This window comes from Neoarius graeffei, chromosome 12, assembly GCF_027579695.1.
Source record: "Neoarius graeffei isolate fNeoGra1 chromosome 12, fNeoGra1.pri, whole genome shotgun sequence".
NCBI lineage: Eukaryota > Metazoa > Chordata > Actinopteri > Siluriformes > Ariidae > Neoarius > Neoarius graeffei.
Genome location: NC_083580.1, coordinates 42,792,616 through 42,818,701, shown reverse-complemented (window position 1 = coordinate 42,818,701; position 26,086 = coordinate 42,792,616). Strand labels below are relative to the sequence as shown.

Here is a 26,086-nt window from a genome sequence, read left to right as displayed (position 1 = left end):
ATTTGGTCAATAACAAAAGTTCATCTCAATACTTTGTTATATACCCTTTGTTGGCAATGACAGAGGTCAAACATTTTCTGTAAGTCTTCACAAGGTTTTCACATACTGTTGCTGGTATTTTGGCCCATTACTCCATGCAGATTTCCTCTAGAGCAGTGATGTTTTGGGGCTGTCGCTGGGCAACATGGACTTTCAACTCCCTCCAAAGATTTTCTATGGGGTTGAGATCTGGAGACTGGCTAGGCCACTCCAGGACCTTGAAATGCTTCTTACGAAGCCACTCCATTGCCTGGGCAGTGTGTTTGGGATCATTGTCATGCTGAAAGACCCAGCCACGTTTCATCTTCAATGCCCTTGCTGATGGAAGGAGGTTTTCACTCAAAATCTCACGATACATGACCCCATTCATTCTTTCCTTTACATGGATCAGTTGTCCTGGTCCCTTTGCAGAAAAAAAGCCCCAAAGCATGATGTTTCCACCCCCATGCTTCACAGTAGGTTTGGTGTTCTTTGGATGCAACTCAGCATTCTTTCTCCTCCAAACATGACAAGTTGAGTTTTTACCAAAAAGTTCTATTTTGGTTTCATCTGACCATATGACATTCTCCCAATCCTCTTCTGGGTCATCCAAATGCTCTCTAGCAAACTTCAGACGGACCTGGACATGTACTGGCTTAAGCAGGGGGACATGTCTGGCACTGCAGGATTTGAGTCCCTGGTGGTGTAGTGTGTTACTGATGGTAGCCTTTGTTACTTTGGTCCCAGCTCTCTACAGGTCATTCACTAGGTCCCCCCGTGTGGTTCTGGGATTTTTGCTCACCATTCTTGTGATCATTTTGACCCCACGGGGTGAGATCTTGCATGGAGCCCCAGATCGAGGGAGATTATCAGTGGTCTTGTATGTCTTCCATTTTCTAATAATTGCTCCTACAGTTGATTTCTTCACACCAAGTTGCTTACCTATTGCAGATTCAGTCTTCCCAGCCTGGTGCAGGTCTACAATTTTGTTTCTGGTGTCCTTTGACAGCTCTTTGGTCTTGGCCATAGTGGAGTTTGGAATGTGTCTGTTTGAGGTTGTGGACAGGTGTCTTTTATACTGATAACGAGTTCAAACAGGTGCCATTAATACAGGTAACAAGTGGAGGACAGAGGAGCCTCTTAAAGAAGTTGTTACAGGTCTGTGAGAGCCAGAAATCTTGCTTGTTTGTAGGTGACCAAATACTTATTTTACCGAGGAATTTACCAATTAATTCATTAAAAATCCTACAATGTGATGTCCTGGATTCTTTCCCCCCATTCTGTCTCTCATAGTTGAAGTGTACCTATGATGAAAATTACAGGCCTCTCTCATCTTTTTAAGTGGGAGAACTTGCACAATTGGTAGCTGACTAAATACTTTTTTGCCCCACTGTGTGTGTGTGTGTGTGTATATATATATATATATATATATATATATATATATATATATATATATATTTTTTTTTCCCCAAACAGAATTCATTAACAAACTAAAATACATTATATTTTTCTGTCATTGACCATTGTAGCCTATATTAATTTCAAAGAAACAATCAGAGATGACAGATGCCATCAAAAATAATTTCTAACAATTGCATCCCTTACTACACGTCTAGTCTGTCCCACATTCTGACAAAATGCCAGAGGTTGGTCTGGTTCTTCAACAGGCTCAGGTGCATCATAAACATTGTCACAGAGAGGCACATTGCGTCTGGTAGCGATGTTGTGTAGGACAATACATGCAAGTATTATGTTACATGCTACCTGTGGTTTCACTCATAAGTAGTTAAGGCATGCAAAGCGTCTCTTTAGAACTCCATTTAAACACTCAATTGAGCATCTTGTTTTGCAATGAGCATTGTTGAAGTGTACCTGAGCAGGTGTGGCTGCTGCAAGAAAAGGAGTCATTAGCCATGGTAGGAGTGGATAGGCACTGTCTCCTAATATTATGCCATCCGGTCGGTTAGTTTGGAGCTCTCTGTATAAAGCACTCTCCCTCAGGATACGTGCATCATGAACAGACCCAGGCCACTTCACAACACAGTTTGTGATGATTAGGTCAGCGTCGCCCACAAGTTGAATGTTGATACTACGCCTCCCCTTTTGGTTGATGTACTCCCAATCCCTTTCATGAGGTGCTTGGATATGCACATGAGTGCAGTCAATAACCCCAATAGTATTGGGCATGTTCCCCAAAAGAAAAAAACTTGTGCTTGGTCTGTGCAATCTGGTCATCCTTTGGAAATGAAACAAACTGATTGACCAGGCTGGCCAATGCAATTGACACAGCTTTCACTACATCACTCACAGTTGACTTGTCTACTCCTATATTGTCACCAACAACTTGGTAGAAAGTCCCAGATGCATAGAAGCAAAGAGCAATGAGGACCTGTTCTTCCACGGACAGACTGACTCCTTCGGGTTGTCCGTTGAAGTTTTGGCCTGACAAGGTCTGCAATGTACATAATAGCTGCATTCCCAAAGCGAAAGCGAGCATACATTTCTTCAGTGGTGTATTGCTCGAGTAGTTTTGCATGCTCAACATACACCCTTTGATGGTATCCTCTTCCTCCAACATGGTGGTAGCGATGGACAATACCTGCCATTTCAGTGTCTCTCTGTAAGTCCTCTGAGAGAGGCTGAATATAAGATGGTTGTCAAATACCCACCCACTCATTAGTTGATGTCTTTCAACTTGTGTTCAATTACATCAATCATGTCCAAAGCCTATGAATACTCTGTTCACTGCAACAGATGAGGTGGAACCATGGACTCAAAAGGACCTAATTTCACTGTTGCAGAAACCCATGCAGTGCTGGAGGGTGTTAAGCACCATTATGCCTCAATAATAGGAAGTTCTAGTTCAGGTGCAATAGTAACTAACAAAGAAGAAAGACATTTGGATTGAAATCACCCAGAATGTGAATGCAATGGGCTCTGGCCAGAAGAGGACCTTGGATCAAGTGAAATTTAGATGGAAGAATCTGAGGGCCAGAGCAACAAAGGACCTCACTGAAGTAAAAAACACCCAAACGGGCAACAAACCCTTTAAAAAAGGTGAATACACAGATGTGGTTCTGGACATTATTGGAGGTGAGAACTCTAATGCTCTGCATGGGATTCAAGGTGTTGTAGGGGATGGTGAGCCAACTGTAGAGGAATGTGAGCCAGTTCCCCTTAATGAGGAGGAAACAGTTATTCTAGATCTCAGCCCTGTTACGGAAGAACAACCTGTATCCTCACAGTTAGAGCCAGCAGTCACAGGAGCTCAGAAAATATCCTTGAAGCGTCCTTTGCCAAATAAGACTGATGATGCCTATCAATTGCTACTTAAAAGAGAAACTGAAAGGGCAGAAACACAGATACTCCTGGCAGAGGAACAAATCAAACTGACCAAACTGCAGCAAACCAAAGCAAAACTTCAGATCCTCATCCTGAAAGCAAGCCTTGAAAATGCTGGTCTTCCCTCCTCATCTGAAGAAGAACCCTGTGAATAGGACTTTTTTTATTTAAGATATTTTCAAAATAGGGCGGCACGGTGGTGTAGTGGTTAGCGCTGTCTGTATGGCTTTTGCATGTTCTCCCCGTGTCCGCGTGGGTTTCCTCCGGGTGCTCCGGTTTCCCCCACAGTCCAAAGACATGCAGGTTAGGTTAACTGGTGACTCTAAATTGACCGTAGGTGTGAGTGTGAATGGTTGTCTGTGTCTATGTGTCAGCCCTGTGATGACCTGGCGACTTGTCCAGGGTGTACCCCGCCTTTCGCCCGTAGTCAGCTGGGATAGGCTCCAGCTTGCCTGCGACCCTGTAGAAGGATAAAGCGGCTAGAGATGATGAGATGAGATTTTCAAAATAGTCACAATGTATTTGTTAATGTATTTTTTATTTGTTGTTGCTCAGAGGAGGTTGTAAAAGCAATTATGAACAAAAGTGGGTCTTTTTGTGGGTTATTTTTGTGTTTTGTCTCAAAATAAAATACATTTAAGGTGACCCCATATTGGCTCTTCCACCTGTTCTTTACATACCTGGTAGCCCACATTGTGATATGCTGTCCCATTTAGAGCATTGGTTATCTGGATTAGGTAATCTTGAAAACGGTGTATCTGAATTAGCGTGATCCAATCCAATGTTGCTTTGAAAAACCGGCATAAAAGTAAGAAGGATTACCTGATCCTGGATAGCAAAAAATGTGATTTGGAAATACGGATCATTTTGATCCAGATTAAATTTTTTGAACAACTGGCCCCATAAGATTCAATACTTTTTACACTTAGTTTCTACATGTGCTATATGATGTTTCCATGTCATTCTTTCATCCATGGTCCAAGATATTTAAACTTATTTACTCTTTCAAGTGGTTGGTTGTACAACGTTATTTTGAAGTTCTCTGGGATCTTCTTTCTGGTAAAAAAACATTACCTTAGATTTTGGTAAAGAGAATTTAAACCCCCAATCTATTCCCCATTGTTCTAATATTTGCATTTCTTTTTGTATGCCATCTATTATATATGGGACATTACGACCCCTTTTCCATACAACAGCATCATCTGCATACAGTAGTCCTTCACCTCCTTTCTCAAATATGTCATTAATCATTATATTAAATAGAACAGGGCTTATAACGCTCCCCTGGGGGATTCCACTTTCTACCATATATTCTTCTGACAATCCATTGCCTACTCTTACCCTCAAAAGTACGATGTGTCAAAAAATCTAAAATGAAACTGAACATTCTCCCATTTATCCCAATTTTCTCCAACTTAATTCATAGGCCCTCTCTCCACATGGTGTCATAAGCTTTTTCAATATCCAGAAAAACAGCTGCCATCACCTCCTTCATAACTAAAGACTTTTCAACCTCATTACAAAGTTTAACAAGAGCATCAGTGGTTGATTTACTCCTTCTAAATCCTGTTTGATAGAAAAGAAATGCTTTCTTAAAAGCTAAGAAATAATTCAGATGACCCCCTACCAATTTTTCCATAAGCTTTCCTAGATGTGAAGTTAAAGCTATGGGCCTATACTTACCTGGGTTACTAGGGTCTTTCCCTCGCTTAGGAAATGGAAGAATTGTTGCCTTTTTCCATGTTTTAGGTAATTTTCCTTCTTTCCAAATTTGGTTAAATAACTCAAGTATCTTTTCCAGTACTTCCACAGGAAGTTTTCTAAACATAGCATAACACAAATTATCACTTAATGGTGAGGAGTATGCTGTATTAGCTACTGCCATTTTCAATTCTGACATATTAAATTCATTGTCAAGTATAGACCCTGTTTCAGGTTTAGCATTTAGGATACCTTCATTCGCCTTTAATATATCCTCTTTCCTTTTTTTTTTTTTTAAAACAATCATCTAAATGATCACCTTTATGAATATCTGCAAATATTTTACCCAACATATTCGCCTTTTCCTTATCTGATACAGCTTTGAAATTCTTGTCATCAATTAGTACAGGAATACTTGCAGGCGGCGGCACGGTGGTGTAGTGGTTAGCGCTGTCGCCTCACAGCAAGAAGGTCCTGGGTTCGAGCCCCGTGGCCGGCGAGGGCCTTTCTGTGCGGAGTTTGCATGTTCTCCCCGTGTCCGCGTGGGTTTCCTCCGGGTGCTCCGGTTTCCCCCACAGTCCAAAGACATGCAGGTTAGGTTAACTGGTGACTCTAAATTGACCGTAGGTGTGAATGTGAGTGTGAATGGTTGTCTGTGTCTATGTGTCAGCCCTGTGATGACCTGGCGACTTGTCCAGGGTGTACCCCGCCTTTCGCCCATAGTCAGCTGGGATAGGCTCCAGCTTGCCTGCGACCCTGTAGAAGGATAAAGCGGCTAGAGATAATGAGATGAGATGAATACTTGCAGGCTTATATCTACCTGACATCTTTTTGACCATCATCCACATCTTATCTAAGGTTGTTTCCCTTCCAATTGTAGAGCAAAACTGTCTCCAAGATTCCCTTTTTACCTCTTTAATTACTTTCCTCACTAGAGCCTTTTTCCTTTGGTATTCCACAAGGTTATCTGTAGTTAATGTTTTAAGCAGTTTTTTAAAAAGCTTTATTTCGGTCTTGAATAACTTCTTTACATTTATCATTCCACCATGGAACATTTACTTTCTTCTTCTGACTCTTACTAATAGGAATGCTCTGACTAGCTGCAGTAAGAATGAGGATGCTTAGGTTATCATTCATCTGTTCTATAGTTTGATCAATTTTTGGAATATTTTTCATTTCTTCATTGTAACTTTTTAAAAATTTCTCCGTCTTTCATAAAATGCAATTTATGATGAATGTAACTTTCTTTCATCTTCATTTCAACTTCAATTTTACAAAAGATAGGAAAATGATCACTACCAATGCTTGTTTTCTGGTCTACCTCCCATTCACATTTACTGGCTAATTTCCTATCAACTAAAGTCAGGTCAATACATGAGGTTTCATTCTTTTATAATATATATCATCCATGTACCAATGCCATTATTTAGACATACTAGCATTCTTTAATTTATCATTTCTTCAACAGTCTCCCCATTTAGATCTGTGTGTTTACTTCCCCAGAAGCTATTATGGGCATTAAAATCCCCACACCATATCTCTCTATGAGATCTTTTGATAATGTTTCTCAACAAATCATTTGTTAAAGCTTTACATGGGTTATAGTAATTAACAATTGTGTATTTACCATTATCTCCATTAAAAATTTCAGTCACAATACATTCATGTTCCTCAGCTGTACTCAAATGTCTGTATGACACTCCTCCTCTGAAAAAGGTCATACACTCTCCTCCTCTATCTTTCCCCCGGTCATATCTAATGTTGTTATAACCTTTAAAGACAAAATCCAAATGTGGTTTTAACCATGTTTCCTGTATACAGATAACATCTGGTTTACTATTTAATTCATGCACATACCTTTTAAACTCTTGTCCATTTGCAATCAGACTTCTTGCATTCCACTGAAGAATGATTAGACATTTAACCAACTTGAGATTCTCCATATTTATTATTTAACATTTCATCAGCTTTGGTTGTGGTACCCAAAAATTCATTTGTGGTTTCCACAACTGATCTAATTCTGTCACTTTTCCTAGAGTGCTGTATTGTGACATTAACTATAGAACAGATAAATGCTATGAATTCATTTTTCTTGATCAGTCGAGTCTCTTTTGAAAATTCTTGTTTTGCATTCTATCACTGGGTTAGACCTTGGCAGGCCTACCTTTGTCTGTTGATATATATATATATATATATATATATATGGTTCCCACCATTCTGTCTTGGAGTCCAAGAATTTTGCTGTGCTGGAGATACAAATCTGTTAACATTCACGTCTTTCTTATTTTTATTTATCTCCTTTAGTGCATTAGCATATGACACCTAATGAGTTATGCCGCTTTTCCACTACAAACGCGGCTGAGTCGGGCTGAGCCATGCCGTGCTGAGTCGAGCTGAGTGAGGCTATTGGAGTTGCATTTCGACTACAACCGCGCTGAACCGTGCTGGCTGGAAGTGGGTGGACACATTGGGTGGAGTTAGCGAAAGTGGGTGGACGTCACGTGATGTCGTTAAGCAGCGCAAACAGTGACATCAGTGAGCTTTTAAGCGGTAGTCTCACGACCCGGATAGTAAACAATAAACATGGACATGGAGTCGTTAGTGTTGCTGGTCTTGGTGCTGTGGCTTGTTGTCACCGACAACGCCAACAGATACTGGCAAGAGCGTATAGATGAGGCGAGGCGCATAAGGCTTCAGAAATTCTCATAATTCGTAATTATTCTTCTTCCGGGTTTACGGTGTTTACAGATCCCAGCGTGCTCGCGGGGCGTGTGTGGGCATGTGAGGACACTCCTCCTCACCAATCAGTGCACAGGGGAGTGTCTGCTCACGCCCCCAGCCTCACTCGGCTCGCTTTGGCTCGCTTCAGCCCCACTTCAAAACGGTGCGAGTTTTAGGGGCTAAGCAGGGCTGAAGCGAGCTGAGTCGTGCTGTTTTTTGGTAGTCGAAACGCGAGCCGTGTCGGACTGAAGTGAGCTGAAGCGAGCTGAAAAAGGGTAGTGGAAAAGGGCCATTAGTTTGTATTTCTTAACTTCCTTTGCCTCCTTCTGTCTCTCACACCCTCCATAGGCAGCACTATGCTGACCTCCACAGACGCAACATTCTCCCCACATTTCCCATACACATGTTCACCTCCACATTTTGCGCATCTAAGTTTACCTCTACATTGTGCTGTTACATGGCCAAAACGTTGACATTTAAAACATCGTATTAGAGGGGGAATGAACTCTCGCACTGGGTAGCTCATGAAACCCATTTGGACTTTGGCAGACATCTCATTCTTAAAAAAAAAAAAAAAAAAAAAGAGTAAAACTGACAAACTCTGTTTTTTCTTTGCCTTTCGTCAAGCATTTTCCATCGACTATTTCTCCCCCTTTCAGATTGTTCTTGACCTCATCAATGGACACTGAAACTGGAATCCCAGTTATAACTCCTCTTTTCTTTGCCGCTATTCCTGGGATGTGTGATGATATCTTAGAACGATTTAATGTAGTCTTCTTTAAGATCTTATCTCGCTGAGCTTCAGACGCTGCAAAAATCAGTAGCCTACCATTTCCCATAAATCAAGCATGACTAATTTTACCTATTTCTTTGGTAACATGAATGGGGTGTAGATCTGGCCCTCCTTATTGATCAAACACTATTGCCGCTTTTCCACTACAAACGCGGCTGAGCCGTGCCGTGCTGAGTCGAGCTGAGTGGGGCTGTTGGAGTTGCATTTCGACTACAACCGCGCTGAACCGTGCTGGCTGGAAGTGGGTGGACACATTGGGTGGAGTTAGCGAAAGTGGGTGGACGTCACGTGATGTCGTTAAGCAGCGCAAACAGTGACATCAGTGACAGTGGCGGAACAAGTCAGAGCCGGGGCGGGGCAAATGACCGGGCCCTTTATTAAAGCTTATCATAACATCATTTTAGGCTACAAAATGTCCGCAACTGCGGTGTTTACCAATTTCAACACTACCGGGTGCAACTATGTTATTTAGTACATCAAGTCCTTCAAACGAACATGTAACTCAGAAACAAAAAACATTAGGATACTGTACATGGTTCATAATAAAACATCAATAGCCTATACTGCGCACATTATTTGAAGGGCATACGAATGAGCGCTCAGAGGTTGCAACGGTGACAGGAAGAGTCAGAAATAAAAGGAGGGCGGTGCAAACCTCACTGAATGCACTGTGTTTACCAATTTCAACACTACGGGGTGCAACTATGTTATTTTGTACATTAAGTCCTTCAAACGAACATGTAACTCAGAAACAAAAAAACATTAGGCGACATACTGTACATGGCTCATAATAAAACATCAATAGCCTACTGCGCGCATTATTTGAAGGGCATACGACGAGCCTTGCGCTCCGCGAACTCGTCCACGATGCTCTGTATGTCACTGATTCAGTGAGCTTTTAAGCGGTAGACTCACGACCCGAATAGTAAACAATAAACATGGAGGACATGGTGTCGTTAGTGTTGCTGGTCTTGGTGCTGTGGCTTGTTGTCACCGACAACGCCAGCAGATACTGGCAAGAGCGTATTGAGGTATTTCACTCACGTGACCAAGTCATGTGATGCTGCCATTTTGGACGGCACGGCTCGAATCAGTTTGAATGCGAGGAAGGCGACAAACGAAAAACATAAAAGAAAAAGGAGCGAGATGCAGAAAACACCTTCACTATCCAGTGATGTAGGGCATTTACAGGGCGAGCAGAGGGAGAGGTATTTGCAAAAATTGAGGTTAGCAGGCTTAGAGAACGATGTTTACCTGCTTCCACCAGGATTGTTCACTGACGTACGGAAGTACACGAAGCCCTCGTCTTTACCTGACTTCGGCCCACATGATCTGTATACCTATGTCGTTAAAAACCCATCGCCATACACAGGTATTGATCTGAAAGCGTATAAGAGTTTGGATGCCTACAAATATTTTGTCAGGCTGGGTAACATGCCTACATCAGCGGGTCGTCCCTGGAGCCGGTGGTCGCCATCTGATTACAGCTAAGGTTTGTTCACATTTTCATTTACTTTCGGTCCTCAGGATAAACAAAATGTTATTAAATGTCATTGAAATAACTTCTTAGTCTGTTGAGACATGGCCCGTTATAAATTTGCTGTTACCAGGCAATGACTAAGAACTGTATTATTAGGGTCGGTGTCTGTGTTGTAGCAGTGCACTAGCAGCTAGCTGTTAGTACTAGCTAATGTCAACAACATCGTAGCTGGTATGTTACTGTAGCAATATTTACGTTCAGTCATTTGGATGACTGTTAAAACCTTTCAGTCTCAAGTTTTTCCTTTACTGGATTTACTAGTTTACTGAGCTAGCGCGCTCGGCCAAACCGGGAGCCATCGCGCGCTCTCCGGCCAGGCCGGGAGCCATCGCGCGCTCTCCGGCCAGGCCGGGAGCCATCGCGCGCTCTCCGGCCAGGCCGGGAGCCATCGCGCGCTCTCCGGCCAGGCCGGGAGCCATCGCGCGCTCTCCGGCCAGGCCGGGAGCCATCGCGCGCTCTCCGGCCAGGCCGGGAGCCATCGCGCGCTCTCCGGCCAGGCCGGGAGCCATCGCGCGCTCTCCGGCCAGGCCGGGAGCCATCGCGCGCTCTCCGGCCAGGCCGGGAGCCATCGCGCGCTCTCCGGCCAGGCCGGGAGCCATCGCGCGCTCTCCGGCCAGGCCGGGAGCCATCGCGCGCTCTCCGGCCAGGCCGGGAGCCATCGCGCGCTCTCCGGCCAGGCCGGGAGCCATCGCGCGCTCTCCGGCCAGGCCGGGAGCCATCGCGCGCTAGCTCAGTAAACTAGTAAATCCAGTAAAGGAAAAACTTGAGACTGAAAGGTTTTAACAGTCATCCAAATGACTGAACGTAAATATTGCTACAGTAACATACTAGCTACTGTTGTTGACATTAGCTAGCTTGCCGTCCAAAATGGTGGACACCGGGGCATCACGTGACCCTGTGACGTCAGGTGAAATACCTCAATAGATGAGGCGAGGCGCATAAGGCTTCAGAAATTCTTGTAATTCGTAATTATTCTTTTTCCGGGTTTGCGGTGTTTACAGATCCCAGCGCGCTCGCGGGGCGTGTGTGGGCATGTGAGGACACGCCTCCTCACCAATCAGTGCACAGGGGAGTGTCTGCTCACGCCCCCAGCCTCACTCGGCACGGCTTGGCTCGCTTCAGCCCCACTCCAAAACGGTGCGAGTTTTAGGGGCTAAGCAGGGCTGAAACGAGCTGAGTCGTGCTGATTTTTGGTAGTCGAAACGCGAGCCGTGTCGGGCTGAAGTGAGCTGAAGCGAGCTGAAAAAGGGTAGTGGAAAAGGGCCATATGATTACTTTCCAAACCTCTTTGTCTGGCTCCTTGGTTCTAGTTCTTAATTCAGGCTTGCTCCTTTTAACAGTGTCTACAGATTATTGCTGCTGTTAGAATCTGATCTTGATCTCGCTTGTTTTTTCCTCACTTCCTCCCAAAACATTTCATCATCATCATCCAAACCATAATGATCTCTTATATTACTGCCATCTGATTCCTCTGCCATTGTCCACTTTACATTAACTGTACAGTAATTTACTTTCAAATCTTCCACGTTTGTTATCGTTGTCCACCGTCAGCTCCTCCCGCCCAAACCTTTCTGTGACTTTATTCTTCTCCAGCTTCTCCTGACAACGAGCCACTTAAAACACTAGAAGTCCCAGACAGGGGCCATTTGGCCTTTTTACCTAGAAAACCCACAAGAGGGCCAATTGGCCCCAAGTCCTCCCTGTAGACATTCATTTTGTTATGGAAATGTGGCTGTTAGTTACCTTACAGCTTAGAAATGAAATCTTACAATGCCTGTTGAATGTTGACTCTCTGCATCTTCGTTCCTTGGACAGGAGCTTCTTTCACCACAAAATTCTTGAGGGAACTGAAGCGATAGTCCATGTGCACTGAGGTATTTATCCATCAAACAATTGTCTGGTTGCAGTCACATGAGTCGTTATGGTCACATTCACATGTTCACATTTTAGAATAGAATGTGTTTTTATTCCTCATTCTCACATTCACACAGAAGTAGCCAACATGACTTCACCACTGAAGTGTGTGAAATGTGACCTCCTCACCCCACACACTGCCACTAACAGCCTCATTACCATAACAAAATGAGTGATTAGTGTATTGGGGAAAAGCGGTCGGGCCAAATGGCCCCTATGTGGGTCTTCTAGGTAGACAGAAAAATGCTGGGACTGCTAGTTTAATAGACACACTTCTGAGTACGGCGGTATGGAGTAGTGGCGTGAGAAGGGGGTGGGGCGGGGCGGGGTTAGCGAGGGCTGTCACCTGTGATTGACAAGGGTAGAATCCAAACATAGACCTCTATTTTAAGTCACTGCCCAATGAGTGCTTTCCGGGGCGGGATTTTTAAATTCCCGGTTGTTGTACCGCTGTTTTCAATTGTTTAAACTGACAGTGCAAATGAAGGTTTGCTAGCTTAAAATGGCTTATCTAGAGCTACATGTAAGATGTTTGTTTTGATATTTTTAATTGTTTCGGTTTGTAAGTTAAAACCGTTAAATGTAGGATTTAAATCACTCTGCTCAGCTCTTGGAAACACAGCATCTCCGTCTACAACGGGTATGTAGCCTGTTAGCTTAGCTGGCTAAATAACAAGTCGGTACCAGGGTAATAGCTTAACATGAGGTTACATTAGATGCGTGTTTGTCAGTCCCCCCAGGATTTCACGGGCCTTTTTGTGATTGTTGCGGGCTAAAATGTCTGATGTTGCGGGGTTTTTTTTCCCAAAAAATTGCGATGAAAGTTGCGGTGTTTTTTAGGTTTTTGTTGCGATTACATTGCGGGAGGAAGTGAAAGTTGCGAGAAATTGTTGCGATTTTCTCTTTTTGTGATTAAAATTGAGTGATATTAAGTTATTGCTGAAAAACTATTGATTAAAAAAAAGACAGAGAAATGGTCCTATAAACAACTTTACCAATATAAAAGATTACCAGGACTACAAAAATGCAGAAAAATAGGCTTTACTTATCCAAATGCATCTCATCTCATTATCTCTAGCCGCTTTATCCTTCTACAGGGTCGCAGGCAAGCTGGAGCCTATCCCAGCTGACTACGGGCGAAAGGCGGGGTACACCCTGGACAAGTCGCCAGGTCATCACAGGGCTGACACATAGACACAGACAACCATTCACACTCACATTCACACCTACGGTCAATTTAGAGTCACCAGTTAACCTAACCTGCATGTCTTTGGACTGTGGGGGAAACCCACGGGGAGAACATGCAAACTCCACACAGAAAGGCCCTCGCCGGCCACGGGGCTCGAACCCGGACCTTCTTGCTGTGAGGCGACAGCGCTAACCACTACACCACCGTGCCGCCCCCCAAATGCACCTGTTGGTTCAAAAGTTAAAGTGCATAGAACCTCACAGCACAACATGAAGTTACCTTAAAATGTAATATAAATGCCTCAGCTTTCATGTAAGAAAAAAAAACTATTAATACTAGTACTGTGTGCAGGCAGGCTCTCCTGAAGACTAAATTAAACAATTATAAACTAATAAAATAAATGGCTCAGGCTTCAGAGAAGAAAAAAAAACAAATTGAACAGAATCTCACAGTATGATGCTGAAGCTGCCAAACAATGGAAAATAAAATACCATTTTGGCAAAAATGTTGGCATCCATTCATTTCTTGTATTAAGTAAAACAAAAAAAATAAAGTGCACACAGTCCTTCACTGTAAACATACACTTTCAGTAACAGAATTTAAGCATATGGAGCACTTGCATGTGACGTCACAGCCGATCCAGATTGTGACAGACGCCATCTTGTCGGTCAAACGCCATATTTCTGCTTTTACTTCTACCTTTTCTTCTGGAAAACCCTACTATATACAGTTCTACTACAACGGCTGCGGCTACAAGCTCTCTCTACCTGTGCACGGTTTTTATGTTTTTTGTGTGTATTTTTGCGTGTTGTTCGTCTGTACCGGACTTCAATATCCACTACAACTGTATGGACTTACTGGACATGGGTTTCCAGCAGAAAATGACGGTTTGTAGCGATTTCAATCGCATGCACAACATTCCGGATGAGATATCGAGACCAGCGGGGTCTCCGTGGATTGTTATCTGAAGCAAAGAGAAGGAGGCGGTGTCGGGAGCGGAAGCAAAAGCGAGGCTGCAGGCAGAGCCGGCCTGTTGACTAAGCTCAGAAAACAGCCACTCAAACCTCCGCTGCTAAGCCTCTACCTCTCCAACGCCAGATCCATGGTAAACAAAACGGACGATTTGGAATTACAGCTGGAATTACCTTATTCTATTCTATAATCGGCTGGTCAGTGCTATACTCAATACTTAAGTGACTTACCCATCCAATGAGGATTCTTGTTTACAAGATGCCACATCTGTGTCGCTGACAAATCCTGAGTTTCTGTAAAGATAACTGTCCAGAGATTTATAAGCATGCAGTGCTTCACCACTGAACAGCGAGTGAAAGTTAATGAGGTAATTATACACGTCTGGGTATTCCGCTGGCAGTTCAACATCCGGTCGTGAAAACTCCATCCGGTAAGCCATAAGGGTCACTAATCTGTAGATCGTTTATTTTAGACATATCTAGTTATCTGTTCATTAGAAAAATGAGCCGTGTAGTCCGTCGGTTGAAATTGATCCATTCTGTACACGAGTGCAGCAGTATTCAGCGGTGTTTTTTACCGACAAGATGGCGGCTGTGTACTTTCCGGTCACATGACTGCAAGATCTCTATATAAACACTGACTCGCACATGCTGCTTCTCTTGAACGTATACATGGAAGTAAGGCGGAAGGTAGTTTGTCGACGACGCCAACGATTGGTCAAAGTTGCGGGAACGTTGCGGTGATTGGATATAATTGCAACACCGCCCTGAATTCGCGGGGATTGGTCGAAGTTGCAAATTGCAATATCGCGAAATCCTGGAGGGTCTGATTTGTAGTCAGAAGATATCTAGATAGATAGAGCCAGCGTTATTCATGTTCTCGAGTTAAGCTGGCTATCTTACTGCTACTTTGGGTAGCTATTTTAATAAAGTTGGCAAAACTGGACATGAACTTAGCTAGACATGAAGGTGTTGGTTAATAAACAAGACTAATGAAGTTAAAAGAAATAGTTTAGTAAGTGACTTCATCCTGGTATAATTATTTAAAATAATTAGCTACCCAGGCCAGTTAGCACTTGCACTATGTACAGTGCCTTGAAAAAGTATTCATACCCCTGAACTTTTTCACGTTTTTCTACCTTACAACCACGAACTTAAAAGTTTTTTGAGATTTTATGTGATAGACCAACACAGAGTAGCACATAATTGTGAAGTGAAACGAAAATGATAAATGGTCTTCAAAATTTTAAACAAATAAAAATCTGAAAAATGTGGTGTGCATTAGTATTCAGCCCCCCTGCATCAGTACTTTGTAGAGCCACCTTTTGCTGCAATTACAGCTGCAAGTCTTTTGTGGTATGTCTCTACCAGCTTTGCACATCTAGACACTGAAATTTTTGCCCATTCTTCTTTGCAAAATAGCTCAAGCTGAGCCAGATTGGATGGAGAGCGTCTGTGAACAGCAATTTTCAAGTCTTGCTACAGATGCTCAATGGGATTTAGGTCTGGAGTTAGACTGGGCCATTCTAACACAATATTCTTTGATCTAAACCATTCCATTGTAGCTCTGGCTGTATGTTTAGGGTCATTGTCTTGCTGGAAGATGAATCTCCTTCCCAGTCTCGAGTCTTTTGCAGCCTCCAACAGGTTTTCTTCCAGGATTGCCCTGTATTTAGCTCCATCCATCTTCCCATCAACTCTGACTAGCTTCCCTGTCCCTGCTGAAGAAAAGCATCCCCATAGCATGATGCTGCCACCACCATGTTTCACAGTGGGGATGGTGTGTGCAGGGTGATGAGCAGTGTTAGTTTTCCGCCACACATAGCGCTTTGCATTTAGGCCAAAAAGTTCAACTTTGGTCTAATCTGACCAAAGCACCTTCTTCCACATGTTTGCTGTGTCCCTTACATGGCTTCTTATGCCTGTCTTTCAACAATGGCTTTCTTCTTGTCACCCTTCCAAAAAGGCCAGATTTGTGGAGTGTACGACTTATAGTTGTCCTGTGCACAGATTCTCCCACCTGAGCTGTGGATTTCTGCAGCTCCTCCAGAGTGATCATGGGCCTCTTGGCTGCTTCTCTGACCAGTGCTCTCCTTGCTCGCTCTGTCGGTTTAGGTGGACGGCCATGTCTTGGTAGGTTTGCAGTTGTGCCATACTTTTTCTATTTTTGAATGATGGATTGAACAGTGCTTCTTGAGATGTTCAGAGCTTGGGATATTTTTTATAACCTAACCCTGCTTTAAACTTCTCCAGAACTTTATCCCTCACCTGTCTGGTGAGTTCTTTGGTCTTCATGATGCTGTTTGTTCTTCAGTGTTTTCTAATAAACCACTGAGGCCTTCACAGAACAAGTGTATTTATGCTGAGAGTAAATTACACACAGTAGGACTCTATTAACTAATTAGATGACTTCTGAAGGCAATTGATTGCACTGGATTGTATTTAGAGGTATCAGAGTACAGGGGGCTGAATACTAATGCACACCACATTTTTTTCAGATTTTTATTTGTTTAAAATTTTGAAGACCATTTATCATTTTCGTTTCACTTCACAATTATGTGCTACTCTGTGTTGGTCTATCACATAAAATCTCAATAAAAAACTTTTAAGTTCATGGTTGTAAGGTGGAAAAATGTGAAAAAGTTCAAGGGGTATGAATACTTTTTCAAGGCACTGTAGAACATTTTAGGGTCATTCCATGTCAAATCTCTGAATGCTCCCACTCGACCATCTCAGGTTTGGCTGAAAAAATTCCAGGAGGTTCACACGCTTCCCAATAGGAAAAGTCCCAAATTTTAGCTCCCAACTCCTTATAGTTTTGTCATAAATATTTTTGCAACTAACCTCGGACCCGTTTTGAGCAGAGTTTTTTGGGGGAGCCACATTGAGATTGCTGTATCTAGAAAAGTATTTAAGCTAGGTCCTTCAAATTTTCAAGGGTCAAAATCTGGCACCAGTACTTGTAGAATATGGACTTCTACATGTGTGCTTTTGGTTTATCACAGAGTTCTGGGGGCTTGAATTTGCTCGGAAATTCTACATTACGCTCTGCGGCAGCATGTTTGAAGGACTGTGGAAAGTGCAGTTTCAAAGACAGAGGCTTGATATTGCGCACACACCTTCCCATATATACTGTGTACTTTTGTATTCTAAAGCTGCCCGTCTGTGATGAGCGGTTTGGAAGATATTGAAGTTTAAAAATGGAGAAAATTAATTTGATGGCATTTTTGGCATGTTCTAACAAAAAAAAAAAAGACAGACAGCATCCACCAACATAAAATTGACTGTTTTAGAAAGATTAGATGTCTGTTTTTAACATATCCAAAATTTGCGATGGTGTTCTGCCTTATTTTTGCAAAATGATTTTTTTGAAAATGTGGTGTTCGCATACACGCACAGCATTCATGGCCTATGAAAGCATTTTCAAATGCTAACAAAATGCCCTAAATTTATGACACACAGCTTAAACTCAACAAAATGCTTCATTTGGTTCATGGTAAACTATACCTGAAGGATAATCTGTATGCAACCTTTAGATACTGAAATATTGGCGCTTCAATATGGGTGAAAACTGAAACTTTTCATTACAGCATTTCTGTTGTACCATAACTTAGAAGAAAAAGCAACCTGTATGCTTCAGTTAATATTTATCCATGATGAGTCTTTGACAGTCCAGTAGAATTGATTATGATTTATTTATGACACTTATTGAATTTATTAAATTTTATTATAAAGCTGATAACTCTCCAAATTCATCTGGATCAGAGCAATTCCAGCGTTATGGATGTGACATTTGGACTCAAAATGGCAACAACTGACCTAGTTAATTTTTATTCCTTTCCAGTATTTTAAAATTTGTTGTATATTTAAGACCTCTCATATTGGAGAAGTCATGGGAAAAAAATAATTCCCATAGTACATTTAGAACTCTAGAAAATGCCAAAAAATACATACGTTATGGATGTGACGGAAAAAATACCCCATTTCCAGGGTGACTACACATATTCATCAAACTCTGTGAAATTGCAAACATAATATCCAAATGCAGGCATGCATTTAATAAAGGAGTCTTAGCTGAAAATAAAAAAAGCCTTTGTTTAAAATATTTTCTATTTCAAGCAGAATCTAGGAAGAAAAAATCAGCGTTATGGATGTGACATAATTCCGTTATGGATGTGACGCATCTGAAATAGACATGGCATATGTTTAGAAAATCAGCAATTTAACCACCATAACCCTTTGAAAAACTCTCTAAATATCAGCTAAAACTATCAAAGTTCTTAAATAATATTTAGGATGGCTATTGTTTTGCTGTTTTGTGGATTTTAGCATACATTTCTGTGGCTTGTGGCAATAATATAGAATTGTACATGATCAAAGTTGATTTTAGCTTGGGTTTTACATTATAAGAAAGAAAGACTGACAGTGACATTAGGTTGGTTACAAATTGGTTCAACTTATTCACATCTGTAAAATACAGGCCTAGGTGATATCTCTGGGAGTGGTTTTGATGTATTACATGTTGCTTTATTTTTGCATGGTGAGGTTGACATTTACATGGAATTGCCCATCACTAAAGAAAGAAAGCAATCTCAGAGTGGCTCCCCAAAACCTCGGCTCAAAACAGGTCCGAGGTTAGTTGCAAAAATATTTTCTATGACAAAATTATAAGGAGTTGGGAGCTAAAATTTGGGACTTTTCCTATTGGGAAGTGTGTGAACCTCCTGGAATTTTTTTCAGCCAAATCTGAGAACCCGTCCACACGTAGCCGCGTATCTGCTAAATCGAATATATTTTTCTACGTTTTGGCCTGTCATCCACATGAAAACACATCAAAAACGAATATTTAACCCTTTGGTGACTGACCCCTTGAAAATGGTTCCTCCAGGAACGATGACGTTTCAGTTGTCAAGACAACGGAAAAACTAAAATACAAAAACAGAAAGATACATCACAATGCTCTTGTGCACAAAACAAAATGCTCTTGTATTTTAGTTTTTCCGTTGTCTTGACAACTGAAACGTTTAAAAACGTTTAATGGTTCCTGGAGGAACCATTTTCAAGGGGTCAGTCACCAAAGGGTTAAAAAAACTCCAGGCAAAGTGAAGATTTTTGAAAACTCCGTGTATGCCTTTTCTTGTAGACAGAGATAACCGGAGTTTTGCGTTTTAGAACGTCACAATCTGCGCCAAAAAAATGACAAATCTGCCCTGACGTCAAACGTGCGACCTTTGTTTACTGCAGAAGCCAGATTAAGCATGGACAAAGGGTAATGGATCGGAGTGGTGCCTTGAAAGCGTTAATTATTGTGCAGGTGCTATTTACATGTTTAATTTTAGAAGCCCAACTACTGACAAGATTCCCAATCAACATTTTCTTGCGTCTTTTGAAGTTTATACTCCAAAATTGTGTTTAGAAGCAATTCTGTCTCCGAGTCTGTCCAGACGAACGAGCTTGGCGCCATGTTTTATGTTTAGGCGGAAGTGACGCCAACAGAGGGCTATTCTGATGTGATTAGGGGGTAGGATTTGGGGAAATAATGCCATCTACAGGTTTAGAATGCTTATGAATGTGATTGAAAACGCAGATGTTCAGCTATGTGTGGAAGGGATTTTTTTCGAAGACGAGGTGGTGTGGATAAAACATTTTTATAAACAGAGGGGGGGAAAATGTTCGGTTTTAAAAATACCCGGCTACGTGTGTACATGGCCTGAGATGGTCAAGTGGGAGCATTCGGAGATTTGACATGGAATAACCCTTTAAGTTTCTTATCTGCTTTGTATCTTTGAATGTTATGCGTATCGTAGATTTCTAATTTGGGTGCTCGACCCAGCATTCTTATGGAAAAGCTATAGGACTGTATATCTACAAAGTAGACCAAGAAGATTGGTTGAATAAAGAGCTAGTAAGTGTGTCTTAAACTACTCTTAGTTTTAACCTCAAATATTTGCCAGGTTACTGAAAGTACCCTAAATTTATCATGGAAGTCGGCACGGTTGTACAAGAAGAACTGCGATTTCGTGGAGTTGATTTTGCCGTTAAAGTGGAACTGCAAGATCGCTTACTAACAGTTGAGATTTCGGATATCATGACAGCAGACCAGTGGAGTGGGGAATTCGATCCAGCCTGTAAGTGTGCACTTCTTTAAATAACAGTTTGAACTTTATGTTGAGCCTTGACGTTTATTGATTTCCTTGTTGCTGTCTTTCAGACATTGAAGATCTCACTCGCAAAACTGGAAACTTTAAACAGTTCCCTATATTCTGTAGCATGCTCGAATCTGCAGTCAGTAAGGTAATTTGGCTAGATATTATTATTATTATTATTAGGATAAATTTGTTTTATAAGTATTACACAATCTTTGTTGGATTCTGGAGAGTGGCACGGTGGTGTAGTGGTTAGCACTGGCTCCTCACAGCAAGAAGGTTCTGGGTTCGAGCTCAGTGGCCGGCGAGGGCCTTTCTGTGTGGAGTTTGCATGTTTTCCCCGTGTCTGCGTGGGTTTCTTCCGGGTGCTCCGGTTTCCCCCACAGTCCAAAGTAGGGATGTTAACCGATGACCGTTTGACCGGTGGTTGACCAAATCAATGTCAACCGGTTAATTTTTTTTTTTGGTTGTCGGTTAAAAAAAAAAAATCAATCGTTTTGAAGCTGCTGATTTTGGAGCGGAGAACCTGGAATTCTGTGTTGTAAACGCTTGGGGCATGCCATGCGGTGTAAGGACGACAGTTGACAAATCAGACACCCATTCAGTCATGTCCCGCCCTCCCGCCCCAGTTGAAGACAGCTGCCACTCGGCGAAAGAAAAGTGTAGACACAGGCTTTTTAGCTTACAAGTTACTATTCTGGGTTTTTTTTTTTTTAATTATTAGAAGGCACATCGAGTTTAGTCCTGCCTTGGCCAGTGCATTCTGAAAGTATGTTTCGGTCTGTAGCCAACAATGCATGTTATTGCAGATCATATCTCTCCACACAAACTAAAGGCGCAGGTGCCGACTTTTGGAGGGAAGGGGAGAGAATGAAATGACCGCGGTGTCTGGAGGGGGAGTGACGAACGCAGCTTTTATGTCTGTGAGCCAAGTTGGTGACTGCTTCAGAGCAACTTCATTACCATGCAGTAATGGCGTGTTGGTATTGGTAACGGCGTTATAACGATTGTAGCTAATTAATTAGATTACCCGGCGTTATAACATCCTTTATTTTAATGCCGTTATTCCTATCACTGAATGTTATGTACTTCTTCTAGCACTTGACTTTATTTTCAGCGCCATCATGGCCAACTGAAACTCTGTCTAAGCTGGAGCCATTTGTCCTCCGCTCCAATACAAACCCCTCGACATCAGTGCCGCGCTTGACTAAATATTTCGCGCTGTAGAAAAGGTAATGTGAGTGGAGGGCAGCGACTGGGACTGAATGTGCGGATGCTCGCGGTTAGATTTAGAATAGATTCTAATAATTCCAATTCTAGAATTTTAATTACAGGGATGCAAACGGCGCGCCTTTCACGGCTGAATCGTGCAGATCCTTTTTTTTTTTTTTAGGGGGGGCATTGGAGTGTCTGAATAATTTCATCAGAGTAAATTCTGTATTAAAATTACTAAATAAGCAAATGCCGTTACAGTCCATGAAACATAGGAAGTATGAGAAGAAAACAGTAAATCAGAAAGCTGCGCACATTTTGCAAAATTTCGAATAATAATGATGAGCATATTTGGCAGTGTGATGTCACTGTGACCCTTTGACAAAAGAATAATCCAGAGACGCCTTTTGTTAAATGGATCCCAGTGACATCACACTGCCAAAAATGCTTATGATGATTATTTGAAATTATGCTATATTTGACACATTTGGACAACTTCACTTCGTGAGAGTGTTTATAAGTACATAATCTTTCTGCAAACCCAAACTAATGAATGAAGTTTTCTACTCCTTTAAAGCAGATTAATTTTCCTTGGCTTTTGCTTGGCCCAATGTTGGGCAACCCTGTCGTACATCTTGCTGTCATCCATGCTGATGTGGATCAAATTGTCCAGCGAGTCTTCTCCTAGCTTATTAAAATCAGTCGGCTTTGTCCGTCTGGTGGGGGACGACATCGGCAGCCAATGAGATCGCTTGTAATGAATCGGAAACTTCCGGGACGTTTGACGTTTTCTTTCGATATTTTTATTGGACGGTTTGAACACGTGATCTTGACGTAGCCAACAGATTAGTTTGTTTACATCATACCATGCGGACATATTACTTTGACAGAATCAGCACAAACATTGGAAAAAAAGACCGCTTGTTTAACACATATCAATCAGTATGTAAATGGATCTGTTATTTGCTCTCCTATGTATCTAGTTACTTGTGTGTAGGAAATTTTAACATAATCAGTATAAATCTAAGCGTATCGGATTTTAACTAAAGCGACTAAGCGTATCGGCAGGCAGAGCAAGCGTATCGGGCCCCAGTGGCGGCTGGTAGTCTTTCAAACGGGAGGCTGGTCGGTTACGATATTTCCAGATTTTAAAAGAAAAAACACATCAATTTTGCCCATACTCTTGCCTCTGATCTGGCTGATTGTTGGCAGGGTCACAAACTGTGAAATAACAGGTTCTTTTGGCCCATTAGCCTACTGTCCAATATACATGATGGTGGTGTTGGGGGGTGTGTGTGTATTTTAACATTTTATATTTTAAAATTGTGGCATGTTGTTTAAAAATTGATCATTATTGAAAGCAGCTCTTTGTCAGGAACCTCAGCAGTAGAGCTGGGTGCCACACATTTCATTCAATGACACTTTCCCTATATTTTACTTATTTTGACTGAGAAATGTTTTATTGACACATTTTGATAACCCTTCACTTTTAATCCAGGTCTGTAGTGTGAAATGTTCTCGGCTGTGTTTTTGTTTAAAAATGTTTTCCAAATTGTAGCTGTGTTTTAATTCATATCCAGAAAAATATATATTCAATTATATAGCCAATTCACTTTCTCGTACCAGGAGAGCTGAAAGGAACGAGTATTATTCCCTACCTTTTTCACCAAGTCAATTTGAGGCGTTGGTCTACCCTGCTCTTTAATTTTAATTTTTTCCTCGAAAGGAAGACTTGCAAATGGCTTCGCCAAAATTAAATCAACAATGCTTGGCATCCGTGCGCAGCTTTCTTGCTAGCTGACTAGCCCCGTCAAGTTCAAGTTCAGTCACTCAAATAAACGAAATTTCTGGAACTAAGATAGCAAACTTGACAACACTATATTTACACTTTATTTACAATGAAAATATATACAAACTAAAAAAGCTGGTAGAAACCGTATGTAATGAATGAAATCGAAATGTAAGCTGATCTCTTACAATACACCACACCACTTGCGAATCCGCATGGGACTGAACTGAAATTCACCGCTGCCTGTCTATATTTGAAACGAGCTGTCAATCAAAGAAAATATCCAGCCGCTTTCACCAATCACCAGTCTCCTCGCGGAAACTGTCATGTCCCTCCCACTGTGAGGCTCGGACTCCGTGGGGCGGGCATTTTCGCAGTATTTGTCCAATAACTGTCTTGCATTTTGAGATTGAAAAGCGCATAGCTCCCAAATGCCATTGAAGTCCACTGAGGCTGGGAGTCCGTGGGACTCCGTGGGGCGGGCATTTTCGCAGTATTTGTCCAATAACGGTCTTGCATTTTGAGATTGAAAAGCACATAGTTCCCAAATGCCATTGAAGTCCACTGAGGCTGGGCTGCATCGCGCTGTCACGAGGGGGAAAAACTCACGCACACATTAGGCGAACTGGGGAAAGTTATAACGGAATGATTTCGCACTGTAGTGGGTTGAGCACATATATTTCTATGATTCTGGATCTGAAATAGCAGTGTTGTAAGGTCGGCTATAACATAAGCCTAGCGCAATTCATCCTACACGATGTTCGTCATTTTTAGAGGAGGCTGAGCCTCCCTCGTTGTCTTAGAGCAATCGCCTGTATCGGGCCCGATACGCTAAAACACTTTGGGGGAAAACCATGTTATTGTATGGCACACATCACATAAACAAATAAAGCAAAAATATGCTGTTATTTAACAGATTAAAAACACATTGTGGTGAAGTTTTCCCAAAGGAGATGCTTAACATTTTGGAGGAAGTATCCAGGGTCAGTGCTTTGTAACAACAATCAGGTTTCAGACACATGAAAGTCTTCAGGACAGAGGAATTTATGCTTTGCAGTTTCTCTGTGACATGACAAGCTGTCTTTGTCTTATTAACTTTTAAAAGGGGAGAGTGAGGCTGCTGAGGGAACTTGTAATGTAAATAACAGAAACTAATGAGTTTTGACTATAACCCACAGTATTAAATGGATAAAAAGTATGTTTTCATTCTGTAATTAATAAAAAAAAATGTAATTGCTGTAGTATAAGATGAACAAAAGACTTGGGAACATCCTGTTACAGGAAAAAAGAAACTTTGCATTGGTAATAGTAACCCAACTTTGTTATACCACCCTGTCATTGAGTGTGTTTCTGTAGCAGCACATCATGTAGTTTTTAATTCCTTATTTCCTATGGTGGTGGTGTTTTTATATCCCCAGTCTAGTGAGTCCGTAACGCTTGATCTGTTGACCTACTCGGACCTGGAGCTTTTGCGGAACAGGAAGGCAGGTGTGGTGGGGAGACCACGTACCCAACAGCAGTCCTCTGCTCTCAGTGCTAAACGCTACCTCATCCTCATCTACACTGTGGAGTTCGATAGGTTGGTACCATTTAAATGAGCAGTTCAGTGAAGAATCACATTCCACTCAACCCAGATGCAGTTTTTCAGCCAAGATATGTTTGGTGTCTGACGCTGCTTGCTTTTTAGTTTTGGGCAGGAGCTATGATCCTAAATGTAGCTAACTTGTAAGATCGTCGCCTGCAGAATCTTTTCCGTACAGACCTGCATAAAAATTCATCTACCAAATTTAAACTACAGAATTAAGCTGTGTAGTCTTGGTATTAAACAGTAATATTATTCACATCTCCTCTTGTTCTGCTGTAATTTCTTCTTCAGACTTGGAGAGACAGGGTCTAGGATGTGGAGTGATGCCGAAGTGCACTAAGGAAGAAAGTGCCAGATGGCTGCCTCTGTAATTTGATCTAATGTGTTAAACTTTGGCTGATTATTTTAAAATGTCATTCTTGTGTTTTCACTAGGATCCACTACCCATTGCCACTGCCATATGTTGGTAAGCCTGATCCTGCAGCCCTCCAGAGAGAGATCAGGGCACTAAGGGCTGAACTAAATGCCATGAGGACGCGAGGAGACCATGCGGTGTCAGACCAAGAGAGCCGCCGACTGCGTGCAGAGTCAGTATTTTATTATTTTTTTTAACAATATAGCAAGTGAAATCAATCAGGAGAGACCAGCATTTCTGCTTCGTTAATTAATATTTTTTACAAACTGTATGTGCTGAAATTTATTACACTACATCAGGCTGGCTGTGGTCAGGGAGGAGAAGGATGCGCTGGCTGAAGCTCTGGAGCAATTGCGAGTAGGGACTGGCTCCAATTCAGGGACTCGGGGGCTCAGAGAAGTGGTGCGCAGTCTAGAGGAGCAGCTTTTAAAAGAGAGAGCAAAAAGCCAACGTTCAGCAAGCAAGAGGGGTCAGGAACAGCGCCATCTAATGGAGCAGGTGAGTCCTTGTAACCCGGTGTTCACGTTAACAAGTGAAGAACAACTTTATTCATCACACGTACACTTGTGATACTCCTTTCTGCATTTAACCCATCTAAAGCAGTGAACACAAACGTGAGCAATGAGCGGGCACATACCTAGAGGAGTGGGCAGCCACACTAACAGCACCCGGGGACAAGGGCGCGTTATCCTAATGGGCTTCATGGGCAGCTGCCCAGGGCCTTGGCCACTATGGGGCCTCGGAGGTAGC

The 26,086-nt window shown here is 42.1% G+C and overlaps 1 protein-coding gene across 1 annotated transcript in view; it reads left to right on the top strand.

Moving 5' to 3' along the window:
- The first annotated feature begins 12,479 nt into the window (after window positions 1–12,479).
- Window positions 12,480–26,086, top strand: part of ccdc61 (coiled-coil domain containing 61) — a 37,671-nt gene continuing 24,064 nt past the window's right edge. The window contains exons 1-6 of the mRNA XM_060935913.1: window positions 12,480–12,669; window positions 20,144–20,317; window positions 20,401–20,483; window positions 24,755–24,915; window positions 25,356–25,508; window positions 25,636–25,834. Of these exons, the coding sequence (XP_060791896.1) occupies window positions 20,170–20,317; window positions 20,401–20,483; window positions 24,755–24,915; window positions 25,356–25,508; window positions 25,636–25,834 (744 nt within the window). The 5' untranslated portion in view covers window positions 12,480–12,669; window positions 20,144–20,169. The remainder of the gene's footprint in view (window positions 12,670–20,143; window positions 20,318–20,400; window positions 20,484–24,754; window positions 24,916–25,355; window positions 25,509–25,635; window positions 25,835–26,086) is intronic.